Here is a 14,840-nt window from a genome sequence, read left to right on the forward strand (position 1 = left end):
GGAAAAACCGTCATCGACTCCTCTCTTCAGTCTCCACTCTGTCTCCGATTTCTCTCTTCTCCGATTAGGTTTGTTCTCTCTCTACGCATTACCCTTTCTCAATTCAGTCTAGAAATAAATAAATTAGAACTTTACAATTACTCTCCGATGGACTGGTTTAAAGGACTCGTCAAATCTCATTCTTAGACATTGCATAAGGTACTCTTCTCCTTAACTCACAATTTCGCTTTCTTTCTCTTTAACAAAAGTATGAGGTGTGGGCCTTGTGAGTGCTTTGCTTAATTTCTCTAATTCTGATATTTTCCCTTGCTTTCTCTGATCCCGTAATTGCTATAATTTATAGATATTACTTGTTAGGTTTTCATATTTTAAATTTTCATGGTATGCTCACGAACTTTGAATTGATTTCTCCGTATTTGCCTTGGCCAAAATAAAGAAATTAATGGGTTGGCATAAATTAGACATTTCATATGCATGATCTGGAATTCTAAGAATTTAAAGCACAATTTAAAGCTTAACTGTATTAATTTATTTAACTTTTTAATTCTTTTGTAGTGAATTGTCTATATAGGTTCAATTAAGGATTGGTTAAGGTTCAGTACTCCAATTTGCGAGACAGTGACTAGAACTGTCCTAGAATTGTAAGAACTGGTACTGGTATACAATAGTACGAAATTGAGTTGTCCAAGAATTGTACTGGGTCTGGCTTCCATTGGAGTAGGTTGTCTGTAAAAATGAGAAATGCGGGGATGGAAGAAATGAGACAGTTGTGGCGAGATGGAAGAAATGTGGGGAAAAAAGGAGAGGGGGAGTGTTCGTGTCTCCAGGCAAGTGTTTGTGTCTCCAGGCGAAGAGAAGAAGGAGGTTTTGTGTATATTGATTAAGGGTATTTTAGGTATTAATTTTTTTTTGTTTTTTAAATATTAATACACTCTAAATGGCATTCTCACAAATTATTCAAGTTTAAGATGACATTTTCTCAATTTTAAAGTTTAGAGTGGCATTCTCACATTTTCAAGATTTTAGAGTGGCATTCTCACAATTTTCCCTATAATTAAAAACAGTTTTTATCGTGACACAACATGTACAACACTTTGTTCGGTACAAGCTCATGGTTATGAGTAGTGAACAACTCGATTCCTCCACTCATGTATGTGTAGTGTTGTAAAAAGCAATCGTTTAGTTTAATTAATTGGCTGATTAGTTATTGGCGATTATCAAACTATTACGAATTATTCATTTTTCATTTATACAACTAATTAGCTGGTTATTTTTATTTTTTTCTTTTATATTTATTTTGTTGTATGTACTATACTCTGCTTTGTCTTGTTTGAACTTTTACAAATAATAATTTCATAAAATTATGTTACTTAACGATGGAACTAAGTTAAAATAGAGAAATGAGAGGTAACGCAGTTTGATAGAAAAAAAGACTTAGGACTGTTAGTTATCCAAATGTTGAGAGTTTGATTTTCTTCACAACTTCACTACCTCTGTGAATGTTTAAAAAAAAGAAACTAAGTTAAAATATATAATTTTTTACGAGTTAAATTAATTATATTTTATTATTACAAGTACATGTACGCAATTTTAATGAAAATATAAAATTTCAATTAATGAGCCGCATATCAATTAATTGCTTAACAGTACTCCAATCGTCTAACGAACGTATACCGTTATTTACAAACCTTACATGAATAAACCCACTTTGATCTATTCCTTGCTTCGTTCCGGAGCTCGATAGTCCCGCAAGTGGGAATTAAGTATAAGGTGAAGCTTTTAAATACCCTTCTTCAATTCCGTTCACGTAATAAAATAGTACTACTACATATAGAGTGAAAATAACGTAGTCTATTTTATTCAATAAAGATAAGAAATCTATTTTATTCAATAAAGATAAGAAATCAAGTAACTAACTATTTAATATTTATAAAAGAATTATTCAAATTTTATATATGCAATCTTTTACACAAAAAATATTATCTTTGTCATTTGATAAAAAAAACTAGAGTGAGTCCATGGTACTATGCATATCACGGGTTGGTCCGTGCTACAGCTCAATATTTGAGTTTTCAAAATCCTAATGGTCGATCCGAACCGTTCATCTTGTTCTCCATATTAATATGTATTTGGAGACCAAATTTTATATTTTTTGAAACTTTTTTACTATTTTTTTAGATATTTAGAAAATCACTTGATTTGAAAATTCTGGACCATCCAAAAACAGTCTTTCAATAAATCTAAAAAAATAGTAAAAAAAATTCAAAAAATGTAAAATTTGGTCTCCAAACACATATTAATATGAAGAACAAGATGAACGGTTCGGATCAACCGTTAAGATTTGAAAAACTCGAATATTGAGCCGTAATCGTAATACGCATAGTACCATAGACTCACTCAAAAAACTAATTAAGCTACGTTACTTACAATTGGATCCGTATCCTCCGAATTATCTCAACTTTTCAATCCATGTCAAAATCAAATGTCCAAATCTGCTGAAATTCCTGCACCTATATCCATCTATTTATCTGCTTAGAGATTCGTGCATAAAAAAATATTATTGAGATTTGTGCATTTCAAATAGTGAAAGGTTAGATTTGAAATCACAGATCCTGCAATCTCTTTAGAATCACAGCAGATTTATTTCCCAAATTTAAAGATTCCAGCTGATCTCAATTCCAAAATTGGACCAAAAAATATTTTAGATGTCTATATAAAATGAGTTGTTTTAAAAGTCGTGCTGAACAGTTTGGATTTTGTACTGACCTAATTCAAAATTTGAGATATCCACATCCTTGCTTACTATTGACCTCGGGCAGAGCGATGTACTTTGACCAGCAAGTCGAGATTTGCAGCATTCATGCGCAGGTAATGTTTGTCCTCTCTCTTTCTTCAGAAACTGCGCTACACGCCTACACAGAATACTGAAGACGAAGAGCGATAGTTAATCTTAAAAAAGAAAGTGGCCGGTGGCCGGTGACGGTGGTTATCAGACCGTCATCATCACTTTTCATAGTTTCATTTGTCCAGTTTGCTAAATCGACGGTCGCAGAACCTTCCAGTCCTCCAGTTGTTGGCGGGCCCCACCATGTGCAGGTTTGCTGCTTTTGGCACGATTTATTGCATCTACGTGATACCTCGCATGATGTGTGCTCTATTTATATTATCTAGTATCAAATAACTCATTTCATATTTGTCTATGCAAACTACGTTGCTGAAAATTTTGAGAACAGAGGAGAACATATCGGTCGCTGGACTGGTATAACTGTATAAGGCACAAATCTTGATGCAAATAAACGGTCCAGATTATATTCTAGGACCAAACATACCAAAAGTAACTCCAATTCTGAGTTTGAATACTAACCGTCCGATCAGAATCCAGGCCAAACCGGCCAGAGGTGGAATGCACGGAGGTCCGATAATATTCGTGGAAAAGAGATCGGACGGTCTGGATCCAAACTCGAAATTTAAGTTACTTTAAGGAAATACGGGTCCCCATCGAAGGATATTCCCCAGCTTTCCTGCACGCGGTGCAAACTTTTCTACTATTCATACAGCGTATCTCATTTGACCAACTTCAACCCTTTCACCCTATTTTCTTCTCTGAACTTTTGGGCATCGAAATTTCAGACAATTTCTCTTTAGGCAGGGTTGAAGTCGGTGCAGAAAGCTCGAGCCAATGGCCGATTACGCGGCGAAAGGAGATGAATTGGAGAAGAAGGCGGAGAAAAAGCTAACTGGTTGGGGTCTTTTCGGGTCTAAGTACGACGATGCGGCTGATTTATTCGATAAAGCTGCCAATCAGTTCAAGCTTGCCAAGAACTGTAAGATCTCTTTCATTTAGATTTCGATTTCGCTTAGTGATTAGTTCAAACCTTTATTAAACATTGTTCCTATGTATTTTTTTTTTAACTGAAGTGCAAGTGAATTTTGTTAAGGCAAAAATTTCCCTTGCTGTAGTAAATCAGGCCAGAATAGGTTGCTCGGACGAGTCTAGAGAGGCATGGTGCGCATTTACCGTAATTTGGCCTTTTTTTATTAGATTTTCATAGGATCCCATGAATAATCAGGGCTTCTTGGAGCCTTGGACGTAAATTAGATTTAGTGGTGAAAAGATGGGTCTGAGCAGCAATTAAGTGTGTTGAGTGCATAAATTCACAAAGGAAGCTTGTCTGTTATAGTATGTCTCAAAGTGAGAAATTTCAGTCAAATTCTTATTGTTTGAAAATAACATTTCCTGAAAGCTATGATTCTGGACAAACATGTCAGTTTCATTTCGAGTAAATTTTGTGATATTTACAGTATTGTTATGTAATCAAAGAATATTAACTTGCTTCACAGGGAGTCGGGCTGCAACTGCATACCTCAGAGTTGCTGATTGTCATCTGAAGGTAATAGTTTTTTCTGTTTCTTTTCTGATTTACAGGTTGCATCCCATAGACCTGCACAAATTTCAAATTGAATATTGCTCGTATAACTTCATTAATACCTGATTAGTAGCAAAATTGGGATGAAACTGGTATGTTTGCAAATGTGGGGGTTGGCCATATTGGCTGGTTCACATTGGAAGCGGTAGGTACTGGTCCTGAGTTTGGAGTACCAAGAAAAAGTGAGTTTGGTTTAATTCTGACCAGTACCCCCTTGCCAAGTGCATTATAAATATGTGATGGTGTTTACAAACGAGATTTTTCTTAAGTTAATACTGATGTTACCATTGTTAATGTATGCATCTCAGCTTTATATTTTCCTTTCAATCTGTTGACAGTCCGACAGCAAGCATGAGGCTGCCTCGGCTTATGTTGAAGCAGCTAATAGCTATAAGAAATTTTCTACTCAAGGTATTTCTTTGATGTAACCTAGCTTAAGGAATGTTCATAATTTTATTAGATGAACATACAAATTCATTTAGTAAGTATGCTACTTCCTGGTATCAAGAGCAACTAATTGTTGTACTGGATTTAGTTTAAGATTTCTTGTAATTGACACTAGTTCATGATGTTTGGGTATGTAACCAAATTAAATTTGATTATTTTGCCTTTCTTGTTTTATTTCTTATCTGGGTGTGAAGATATATAAATTGGTCTTGTTCCATAACCGTACAACCATACAACCATACAGCAGCTTTATAAAATAAACTTAAGATTGAATGCCCAACCTAAATAAAATTATAATATTCTGTTTTGTTTCTATCCAGATGCTGCACAAGCATTAAACCATGCAGTTAATATTTACATGGAATTGGGTCGATTGAACATGGCTGCAAGATATTGCAAGGTACTTATATGTCTCCCAAAGTACCTTTCAGCAGCAATTATTGCTCTTCAAAAGTTAAAATGGAACTTCTGAAAATATAAAGTGGAAATGCTTGCTGTCTGTTGTTAGTTTTACCATCATGCTAGCCTGGACTGACAAAAATTTTAGCCAAAAGATAAAATACATATATAATTAAAGAAATTTTAGTACGGAAACAGGAGGGTGCAAGCTACTTCTGCTTGCTTACACAGAATCATTCAAATGGTTCTCATATTTCCTTCTTGTAAATGACAAATGGTTCTCACATATGCAATCAACACAAGCAACTTACACATAATCACATTTTAGGCTATATGAATTAATGATACAGACATGCAATCCCTAGCTTTGTCATTTGTCACAAGTGCACAACCAAGTTGGTTATGAAAGATAACAAGAGCTACTTATTGTAGTAAACCCAAGCTCCAACTTATAACCCAAATTGTTATAGTTTGTACAGAAAGATAACAAGAGCTACTTATTGTAGAGGCAGAAATGTCAGCACTTCATGTAATAAATCTTTTTCCACCAAATTACTGTGACAATCAATTGCTATTTGCAAATATTTGAAGAAAATTTGGTGTTAGGTGCTAATGTAAGATATCTCTGATTTCGTATGCACAATAAGTGAAATAGTTTTTGTAAATTGCAAAATAATTCAATTGTACTTGTGATACTTTGAAAGGAAGTGCTGCATTTAATTCTCGAAATCCTACTTATGACTTTGCATATATTAACTTCCCCCCCTTTCATTTTGAATCAATGCTCGTAGAATGTGAGTAATCATTTTTTAAATGTTTACTCTAGGCAAATTTAGTTTTATCTGCCAAAGCATCTTCTGGGAACTCTTGAAAAGAGCAAAGATACATATGAGAGGTTATAGAAAATGTTTTATATTACCATTTGGGTTGTCATGTGAACAAAAAAAATATGAAGACAACCTGTAAAATTATTTGTTGCGAAAAATGTAAGCACTGAATCTGAGCTACTGTCCCTTTTTTTTTTTAAATCTATCTTAATTTTGCTGACTTATTAATTTAGGATCTTGGGGAAATGTATGAGCAAGAGCAAGATTTAGAGAGAGCAATGGACTTTTTCGATAAAGCGGTTGACCTTTTCATGAGCGAAGAAGGGACAACTAGCGCGAGCCAGTGTAAACAGAGGGTAGCTCAAATTGCAGCTCAGTTGGAAGAGTATGATTTCTTTTTTTGGCATACTTAACACTAGATTCTTTTATTTCTTATATTTTTTAAAAATAAACTTTCTTTGAGACTTAGAATACAACTTCTGAGTTAGTTCCCTTCAAAATTGTTTAGGATCATTTAGTTTTATTTGAGTGTTCCTGAGAACTGAAGGGGGGAAACAAGGGAGAGAGACTTCATCAGCCTTTGTTCTTGTTGTGTTTTGGAATGTGTTGTTGAGAGATCATGCTGTATATGTTAGGTTCAGATGTGGTTGATGGAACAACGTACTGTGTTTTTTTGCTGGAATAAAATTCGTTACTTCGCAGCTGCCACTAAGTTTTTAGAAAAGAGACACTCGCTGCTGCCAATTTAAAAAAAAAAATGAGAGAAAGATAGACTCTAGGCTGTTAAAGTTGTTTGATGTGTGGAAAGGAGGGATTTCAGGAAATATGTTGGAGAAAGATCAAATTTAAGTTGTTTTGCTTTTAAAAATGATCAAACCTATTAATATCTCATGGTTCAAGACTACCAGTTGCCAGTTTCTTTGTGCTTTCTGTTTCAATTCTGTCTTAAATTTTGGGCAGCTTTGCAAAGGCGACAAAGATATTAGAAGATATAGCAAGGCAACAGGTGAACAACAACCTTCTAAAGTACAGTGCAAAGGGCACACTTCTCAATGCAGGTATCTGCCAGCTGTGCCGGGGCGATCCGGTAGCTGTCTCAAATGCCTTGGAGCGTTATCAGGTCTCTCTTTATTCTTTATTATTCTGCTTGTTTTTCATTTTTATTAATATTGTTTATTTCTAATTGTTTATAAGATTTTTGGGCAAAGAGTCCTGTGCCCGTATGCATCAGCTTGTATTATGGTTCTTGTGAACTGTTGGACATGATTGGGCTTTTTTGTTTATTTTATATGTACATTCTTTTTGTATGTTTAATATTTGGCTGTTCTGTCACCTGTTGGTGCCAGTATGGGTTAAATTGAAGGTTAGGCCATGTAGAATTTGTGCAACTGAGGATCAATTGAAGCAAAATTGGTTAGATTAAATCTAACAGAATGATTTGATCTGTACTTAATTGGGATAAATATTGCCTTGGTTGGTCATTTGGGGTTTCTGGTAGCATACTTTATTGATAGTTATTCATGGTTTTATCATTGAATATGACTACTAGAAGTCATTATTATTTTAGTTTGTTTACTTCTTATTTTCTATCGTGTTCGCTTGAAAGTTCATTAATTTTGTGTAATTGCAATATTTAGTATACTGGAAATGCTTGGGTTAAATTTAGGTGTGATCATCTACTTTTTTTGTTTTTTTTAATGTATCTAAAAGTAGTAGTTAGTTGGTATGTTATGACTTTAACATGTCTGTTGTTTATTTATTTTCAGGATCTGGACCCAACCTTTTCAGGAACTCGTGAATACAGACTGCTGGCTGTAAGTGTTTTTATTTACTCTCGTTTTGCCTTATATTTACTTCTACACAATTCTGTATACCTGCTTAATCTGGATGCCTTCAATTCTATTGTGCAAAACTCGAGGTTATTCAAATCCCAACACTAAAATTGTTGCCTCTTTGATATATATATATATATTTTTAAAGCAATGTTTTTCCAAGCCTCTTTGCCAATTACAAATTTTAAATGGAACCTACAAATTGGTTTTTGGCAAAATTGATGTGGCAGGATCTGGCCTCTTCGATGGATGAAGGTGATGTTGCCAAGTTCACAGAAGCTATCAGGGAGTTTGATAGCATGACTCGGCTGGTAGGTTTTATCTTTTCTTTTTTGTTATTTGCTTTTTTTTTTTTTTTTGCTTTTTTGCTTTTTTGTTTCTTTTTATTAGAACTGTTTCTTAATAGCATTATGTACTATGCTGATGGGGTACGGTATTCTTTATAAATATCTATCCATGATCGATAGACATCTTGTGCCTAAAATTTTATATGGTTTCTTTTATCTTGCAATTTTTACGAATGACAGGATCCTTGGAAAACCACACTTCTCCTTAAAGCCAAGAAGACTATACAAGAAAAGGATGACCTAGACGAAGACCTCACTTAAATTTGTCATAGACCGGTTCTATAAAACAGTTACAATCTGTGGTTCAAGCTTGCGCTGTTTGTTCAACTAGTGTTGGAATGGAACTGGTCTAAACATGTAATCTTGGTTAAAGGAGGTACCATGTATATTGGTTTCTGAGTTGGTACGTATGGTTCCTTCAAATTCTTAAAAATAAATGTGTTTGGGGTGTTATTTTGTTGTATTTGATGATTGGGTGATTTCTCGTCCATATATTTGTTTTATTTATATGAAATTAGACTGGGTTAGTAGTGATACTCGAGTTTATTATTTGATTGGCTTGGTTCAGGTTAATTGAGTTCATACACTGAACAAATTTTCTTCACATTTGCTGGTTGATAATACTGAATTTTGTAAAACTTTGGAGCTTTTTTGCTGAGGAAATGAAATTTAAGTGACGTTCGATGTGTGTTTTAACTTTTAACCACAAACAAAAAGTTTGCTATTTCCTCAGTAGGCAGAAGATCAAGTGTGGTGTAATTTGAATATTGTTACGTCATTTGATGAATAGTCAATCAACATTTTTTTTTTAAAACTTTGTCAGCAACTGCCAAGTATAATTTTTATTAAATAAAATAAAACTACATTAATTCTCTACCATAATATCACATTCAAGTCTAAATAACACATCATCTAAATCATTTAACAACACATTATTTAAAGCATCTAACAATACAATATGACATCTAACATTACAATATTTAGCAAATTGACTTCAAGTGGTCGCCAATCTCCTCTCTCACTTTTTTGCTCTCCGTTGCACCAATTGACTAACAACATAAAGGACGAGCCATCTATGACATTTTTTTTTTGTTTTTTGTTTTTTCGAGAGTGGTGAGCGGGGGAGGCCGCGCAACCCTGGCCTCTCCCAAACTTGCTTAGGGTTTTTGAGGTAACCGGTTTAGAGATAGGGAGAATGACAAAGTTAGGGTTTGAGGCGGATCTAGGTTAAAAGTAGCAGTCTAGGGTTTAGAGACGGAAAAAGATTGAGCGGTGGTGGTGGAAGGTAAAAACGGCGGCAGCGGAAGGTAGATGCGGTAGTAATGAATCGGGTTGGAGCAAAAAAGTAAAGACAACAGAAATCCTAAATCTATTTTTCTTTGCTCTTTTTCGTACCAAATCGCGCACGCTCACTAGAGAGAAGAGGGGGGGGGGGGGAGGGGTGTGTACTGGCGAAGCTAGATGCTCTGAGACAGAGAGGTGAGAAATGGATAGGCGGCTAGTGTTTCAACCCTCGCATTGCTTTGGAGTTCGCCCTCTTCCCCTAAACGGCTCAGATACTCGACCAACTTTTTAAGTGTCAAATTCGATATGCCTTTGTGTTATTGGCCTTGAAATTTTCAATTTTTTTAACAAAAGATAGTTAAATCTGTGAAGTTAATCACTTGAATAATTAAGTACAAAACATTATTAAGTTAAGAAGCTAAGTTTTAAATTTGACTTTGAAACATAACAATTAGATTTGATTAAATCAGAGTTCCACAAATGTAGTTAAATTAAGAAGCTAAGGACGGATAAAGGTCAAAGTTGAGTACCCTAAAACGCGGTAATTGCATTTGTGATGCATAATAATTTCTAGTTCTCTGATTATTATCAAACTTTTGTGATTAAAAATATGTACTTATATCACACAAATAGGACAAACATTTAAGGATTGAACTGACTAATTAGTTCAAAATGTTTATTACAGAAATAAATGCAAAAAAAAAAGGTTTCCCTCAGAAAAATAAAACAACTCAAAATCCATCTCACCTTTCAATTGAAGTGGTGTATTAGTGTGGCAACTATTCTCTCATGTTGTCATATAGAGACACTACAAGAATGCTACAAAGACATTCAACTGGAGTATTGCATTAGAATTGCAATTACCCCCCTTCTTTTGCCATATAGAGACACTACTAGTGTGCTGCAGACTTTTAGTTGGAGTGTTGTTTTAGGTTGCAACAACCTTCTTTTCTTGCTATCTGAAGACAATACTAGAGTCCTACAAAGGCCATCAATTGGAGTGTTGTATTAGGGTTGCAACTACCCTCTTTTTGTGCCATATGAAGACAGCTAATGTGCCGCAAAGACCTTTAATTGGAATGTTGTATTAGGATTGCAACTACCAGCTTCTTTTGTCATATGGAGACTAATAGAGAGATGCAAACACCTTAAATTGAAGTGTTGAATTAGGGTTGCAACCAACATATTCTCACACAAAATGGGGACACTACTAGAGTGCTGTAAAGACCTTCAATTGGAGTGTTGCATTAGGGTTGCAATTACTCTCTTCTCTTGCCATATGGAGACACTGCTAGTGTGACGCAAAGACCTCTTATTGGAGTGTTGTATTAGGGTTGCAACTACCATCTTCTCTTGTTATTTGAAGACAATACTAGAGTGCTGCAAAGACCATCAATTGGAGTTGTATTAGGGTTGCAACTACCATCTTCTCGTGCCATATGAAGACACTACAAGAGTGCTCCAAAGACTTTTAATTGGAGTGTTGTATTAGGGTTGCAACTATCCCCTCATGTTATCATATGAAGACACTACTAGCGTGCTACAAAGACTTTCAATTGGAGTGCTGCATTAGGGTTGCAATCACCCTCTTCTCTTGCTATATAGAGACATGTTCGGCGTAAAAGCGCAACGCAAGTTTCGGTACGCTTGGGAGCGTACCTTTTAAAACCGCGGTTACACCTTCCGATTAGGGTTGCAAGTGCACAACCCTATCGAGAAGTATAATCGGGTATCGATCCACAGGGACGGTTTCTTTATCTAGATATTTACTTATCTCGACTAAAGACTAGAAGTGAGAAAAAGGGGTTTTGGTGTTTAATTTTCCTACGGAATCAACTCAAGCAATCACACAATGATATAGAATAGTAAATGTGCAAGAAAATGTATAAACTGTGTTTTGATTTGGGATAAAAGGTGTTTCAAGGGTTTCAGACTTCATCTCTGATTTGCCTCTAGTGGTACGGCCCTTACCAAGTTGGTACGGCCAGGCCGCACCAACCTGGTATGACCAAGCCGTATGGGGCTTGGTACGGGTAGGCCGCACCACTCTTGTAAGGGCCGTACTGGTTTACCAGAACAGAGCTTACAAGTTCGAGTTGATGCATTTCTTGCTGGTACCTCGTATTAAACTCTTGATAAAGGTTCAATTGACCATACCTAAGGTTCCTAAACCTCAACTCTCGTTTGTTGGTTCAAGATCTAAGTTTTGGATTCAATTCTTCACCTTCTAGGGTTTCTAAACCTCAACTCTCGTGTTTTGGTCCAGATCCTCTAGTTGATTGATTGGAGATCTAAGGTAACCTCTAATCTGTCGATTAGAGGAGAATTCAACCTTTCGGCTTCAATTCGATCAAGTCTACCTAAAGGGATTGGTTTGGTTGAGAGAAGGCAATGGTCACATGACCTTGTTAGGGTTGATCTACCACTATAGGCACACCACATGCAATCACAGCAACACAAAGCAATCAAGACAAGCAAATTCACAATCAAATCAATCACAAGAGTTCATACAAGATCCAAATCAAGAAAAGCAACACAAATCAAGAAAATCCATCTACAAACCCTAGAAACGAAAGTCTACTACTCACAAGTCATGGATCTGTCCAGATATACAAGAAAAGAGATAGAGAAAGTCATGAAAGAACTAGATTGAAGATCGGGAATGGAGAAGGTGTAGATCCGTCGATTCTCGCCTCTTCCTCTTCCTTGATCTTCTCTTCTTGCTCCTTTGCTCTCTTTCTCTCTTTCACTGAGCTCTCAATCTGGAATGAAGTGGGATCCCCGAAAATGGAGAGATCCCCCGTTATATATAGCCTCTGCCAAGATTTGAATTCTGTCAGGCGGCACCTATGTACGGCCCGTACCAATTTGGTACGGCCAGGCCGTACAAGGTGGGAAGAAGGCTGAATCGGCCAAGTCTGGTACGGGCTGTACCAAGCCTGGTAAGGGCCGTACCAAGCCTGGTAAGGGTCGTACCAGGGAGTCCAAAAACGCCGTTTCTTCGTGTATTTTGCTCCAATCCTGCAGAAAACAAACAAACTCTCAGCAGTACCAAATTCTAAGGATATATCAATGAAATGCACATGATTTTGACGATTTAGAACGTGAATTTGGTACGAAATCAAGTCAAATATAGGCTAAATATGCGAGGTATCAAGACACTTCTAGTGTGCTGCAAAGACCGTCAATTGGAGTGTTATATTAGGATTGCAACTACATTCTTATTAAACTGTCTTGCTTTTGCTCTCGAAAATGATTGGATTTTGACCAATGGAAACCATCAATTTGATAGAATAAATAGGTATGTAATATACCTAAATGTTACTGTCCTATTCATCAGTACTGCTCTTTGATACTGTAAAGATTCTCTTATCTGTTCGAATTCATGACCTGAACAAGCCGCACATACACCCTAGCACATGGTCCTGACATCCAGCGGGAGATTTCTTACCATTTTTTTGGCTGTCTTATGTTTCAAAGAAGTTGTGTATATAGTTGGCATATTGTGTATATATCTATACAGAATCCAATTTCTTTCTTTCGATCAGATGTTATTTTTCTCAATTTTCCTTTTTTGAATACGGGATACTCCATATTCAAAAAAGGAAAATTTGACTTTGGAATCTATTTCATCACTCGGATCACTTAGGTTTTATTTCATTTTCTTTTTCGGATTTTATTATCCGATCAATAATACCATAATCTTGAGCTTCTGTTGCCGACATAAAATAGTCTCTTTCCAGATCCTTCTGTATAACATCTACAGGTTTACCTGTGTTTTCTGCATAAATATATGCAATTGTGTTACGAAGTTCAAGCATATCTTCTACTTCCATTTTTAAGGAATGTATATTTCATTTAACACAGGCACTGCTAGGTTGGTGAATCATCACCTTAGCATTAGGCAATGCTAGCCGTTTAGTAATTGTTCCTCCGGCCAGGACCAAAGATGCTCCTGATGCAGCTAATCCCAAATTTATTGTAGATACATCAGGTACAATGTACCTCATTGTATCATATATAGATATAGCTCTCTTCTCTTGCTATCTCGAGACAATACTAGAGTGCTGCCAAGACCATCAATTGGAGTGTTGTATTAGGGTTGCAACTTGATTAGCATAAATTATGTATACTTTTGCCTATGGTTAACTTTACCAATTTTTATGCATTTAGGTTAATTTAGTTGAATTTAGTTTAAAATTATACCAAGAATCAAGTTACTGTCCAAGTCTATTTAAATTTCAGAAAATGGAGCAAATTATAGATCTTCTCGCAAGCTTTTCGAAAAGTGATAGAACACTGAAAATGGAGCTACGAATAATGAGTTATGCCCATTTGAAGTTTGGTTCACAGCTGAAATAGAGGCAGTACACGGACCGTGCAGAAAGCAGATAGAAGCACCCCTGGCCGAATATATAAATTTTAGCTTTCGATATTTTTTTGTATTTTGGCCATATCTTGGCCATACGAACTCCGTTTTAGGCAAATAAAAGCTTGCTGGAAAGAAGACAATAAGATCTACAATTTTAGAAGGTTATAAGTCAGAATTTATAATGTACAAGTCGCATGAACCTTTTTAGAAAGGTATCAGCTGATTGATTCACCTTCCATCCTTGGGTGCTTGCTCCCCAAGTCACAAAATAGCTATAAATGAGAGGGAGGCAGCAGGAGGAAAGGAATCTTCCCTTTGGGGAGGCCATCTCTAAGATACCACCATTCTTCTCCACTTTGTTTTGAGGGCTTGGAAAGAGGAGGCTCGGCTTGGAGTTGATTTCTTGGAGTTTTATCATTTCTTTCTTCTTTCTATTTGTTTTGTTTTCTCTTTAACTATGTTAGTTTAGACTCTTTAGTTTCTAGGGTTGTGATGCAGTCAAATACTTTATTTTATACGCTAGTTATTTGAATGTGTTGAAATTTGTGTTTGCTTGCTTGAGTAGTATTTTAATTGCTTAGTTGAAATTGTCTGAATTATTATTGGTTTACTGTTAGATGAACAGCTGCATCTTTCTTGTATTTTGGCCCTGATCTTTCTCTCAACCAGACTAAGTATATGAGGTAGGTTTGTGAGCCGACAGATGAAACCAAGTAGTAGCTGACAGATGAAAATTTTCTTGCGTCGACAGACAGAGGTTACCTTTAGTAAACTAGACAAGTAACTTAGGTAGAATACCAACAGACGACATTTGAGGTTTAGAAATCTGAGAGGCCAGAAATTACAATTCCGGTACCGAGTTTATTAAGCCAACAGACGAAAGATGAGGTTTAGGAACATCAGGT

General features: G+C 35.9%; 1 protein-coding gene across 1 annotated transcript; it reads left to right on the forward strand.

Moving 5' to 3' along the window:
• Positions 1 to 3,573: 3,573 nt before the first annotated feature.
• On the forward strand, positions 3,574 to 8,874 carry LOC144565285 (alpha-soluble NSF attachment protein 2-like). Its single transcript, XM_078314998.1, has 9 exons — positions 3,574 to 3,824; positions 4,342 to 4,391; positions 4,766 to 4,838; positions 5,195 to 5,274; positions 6,334 to 6,485; positions 7,061 to 7,220; positions 7,867 to 7,914; positions 8,163 to 8,243; positions 8,460 to 8,874. Exons 1-9 carry the CDS (start codon positions 3,680 to 3,682, stop codon positions 8,538 to 8,540), a joined length of 870 nt encoding a protein of 289 aa, XP_078171124.1. The 5' UTR covers positions 3,574 to 3,679; the 3' UTR covers positions 8,541 to 8,874.
• Positions 8,875 to 14,840: the final 5,966 nt, after the last annotated feature.

This window comes from Carex rostrata, chromosome 14 (assembly GCF_964058835.1).
Source record: "Carex rostrata chromosome 14, lpCarRost1.2, whole genome shotgun sequence".
NCBI lineage: Eukaryota > Viridiplantae > Streptophyta > Magnoliopsida > Poales > Cyperaceae > Carex > Carex rostrata.

What these genes read in the sequence shown, in the direction of transcription:
- LOC144565285 (XM_078314998.1), top strand. Translation starts at nt 3,680, where the DNA reads ATGGCCGATTACGCGGCGAAAGGAGATGAATTGGAGAAGAAGGCGGAG. An exon ending in GTTCAAGCTTGCCAAGAACT is followed by an intron (nt 3,825 to 4,341) that starts GTAAGATCTCTT and finishes CTTGCTTCACAG; the next exon opens with GGAGTCGGGCTGCAACTGCA. An exon ending in ATGCCTTGGAGCGTTATCAG is followed by an intron (nt 7,221 to 7,866) that starts GTCTCTCTTTAT and finishes ATTTATTTTCAG; the next exon opens with GATCTGGACCCAACCTTTTC.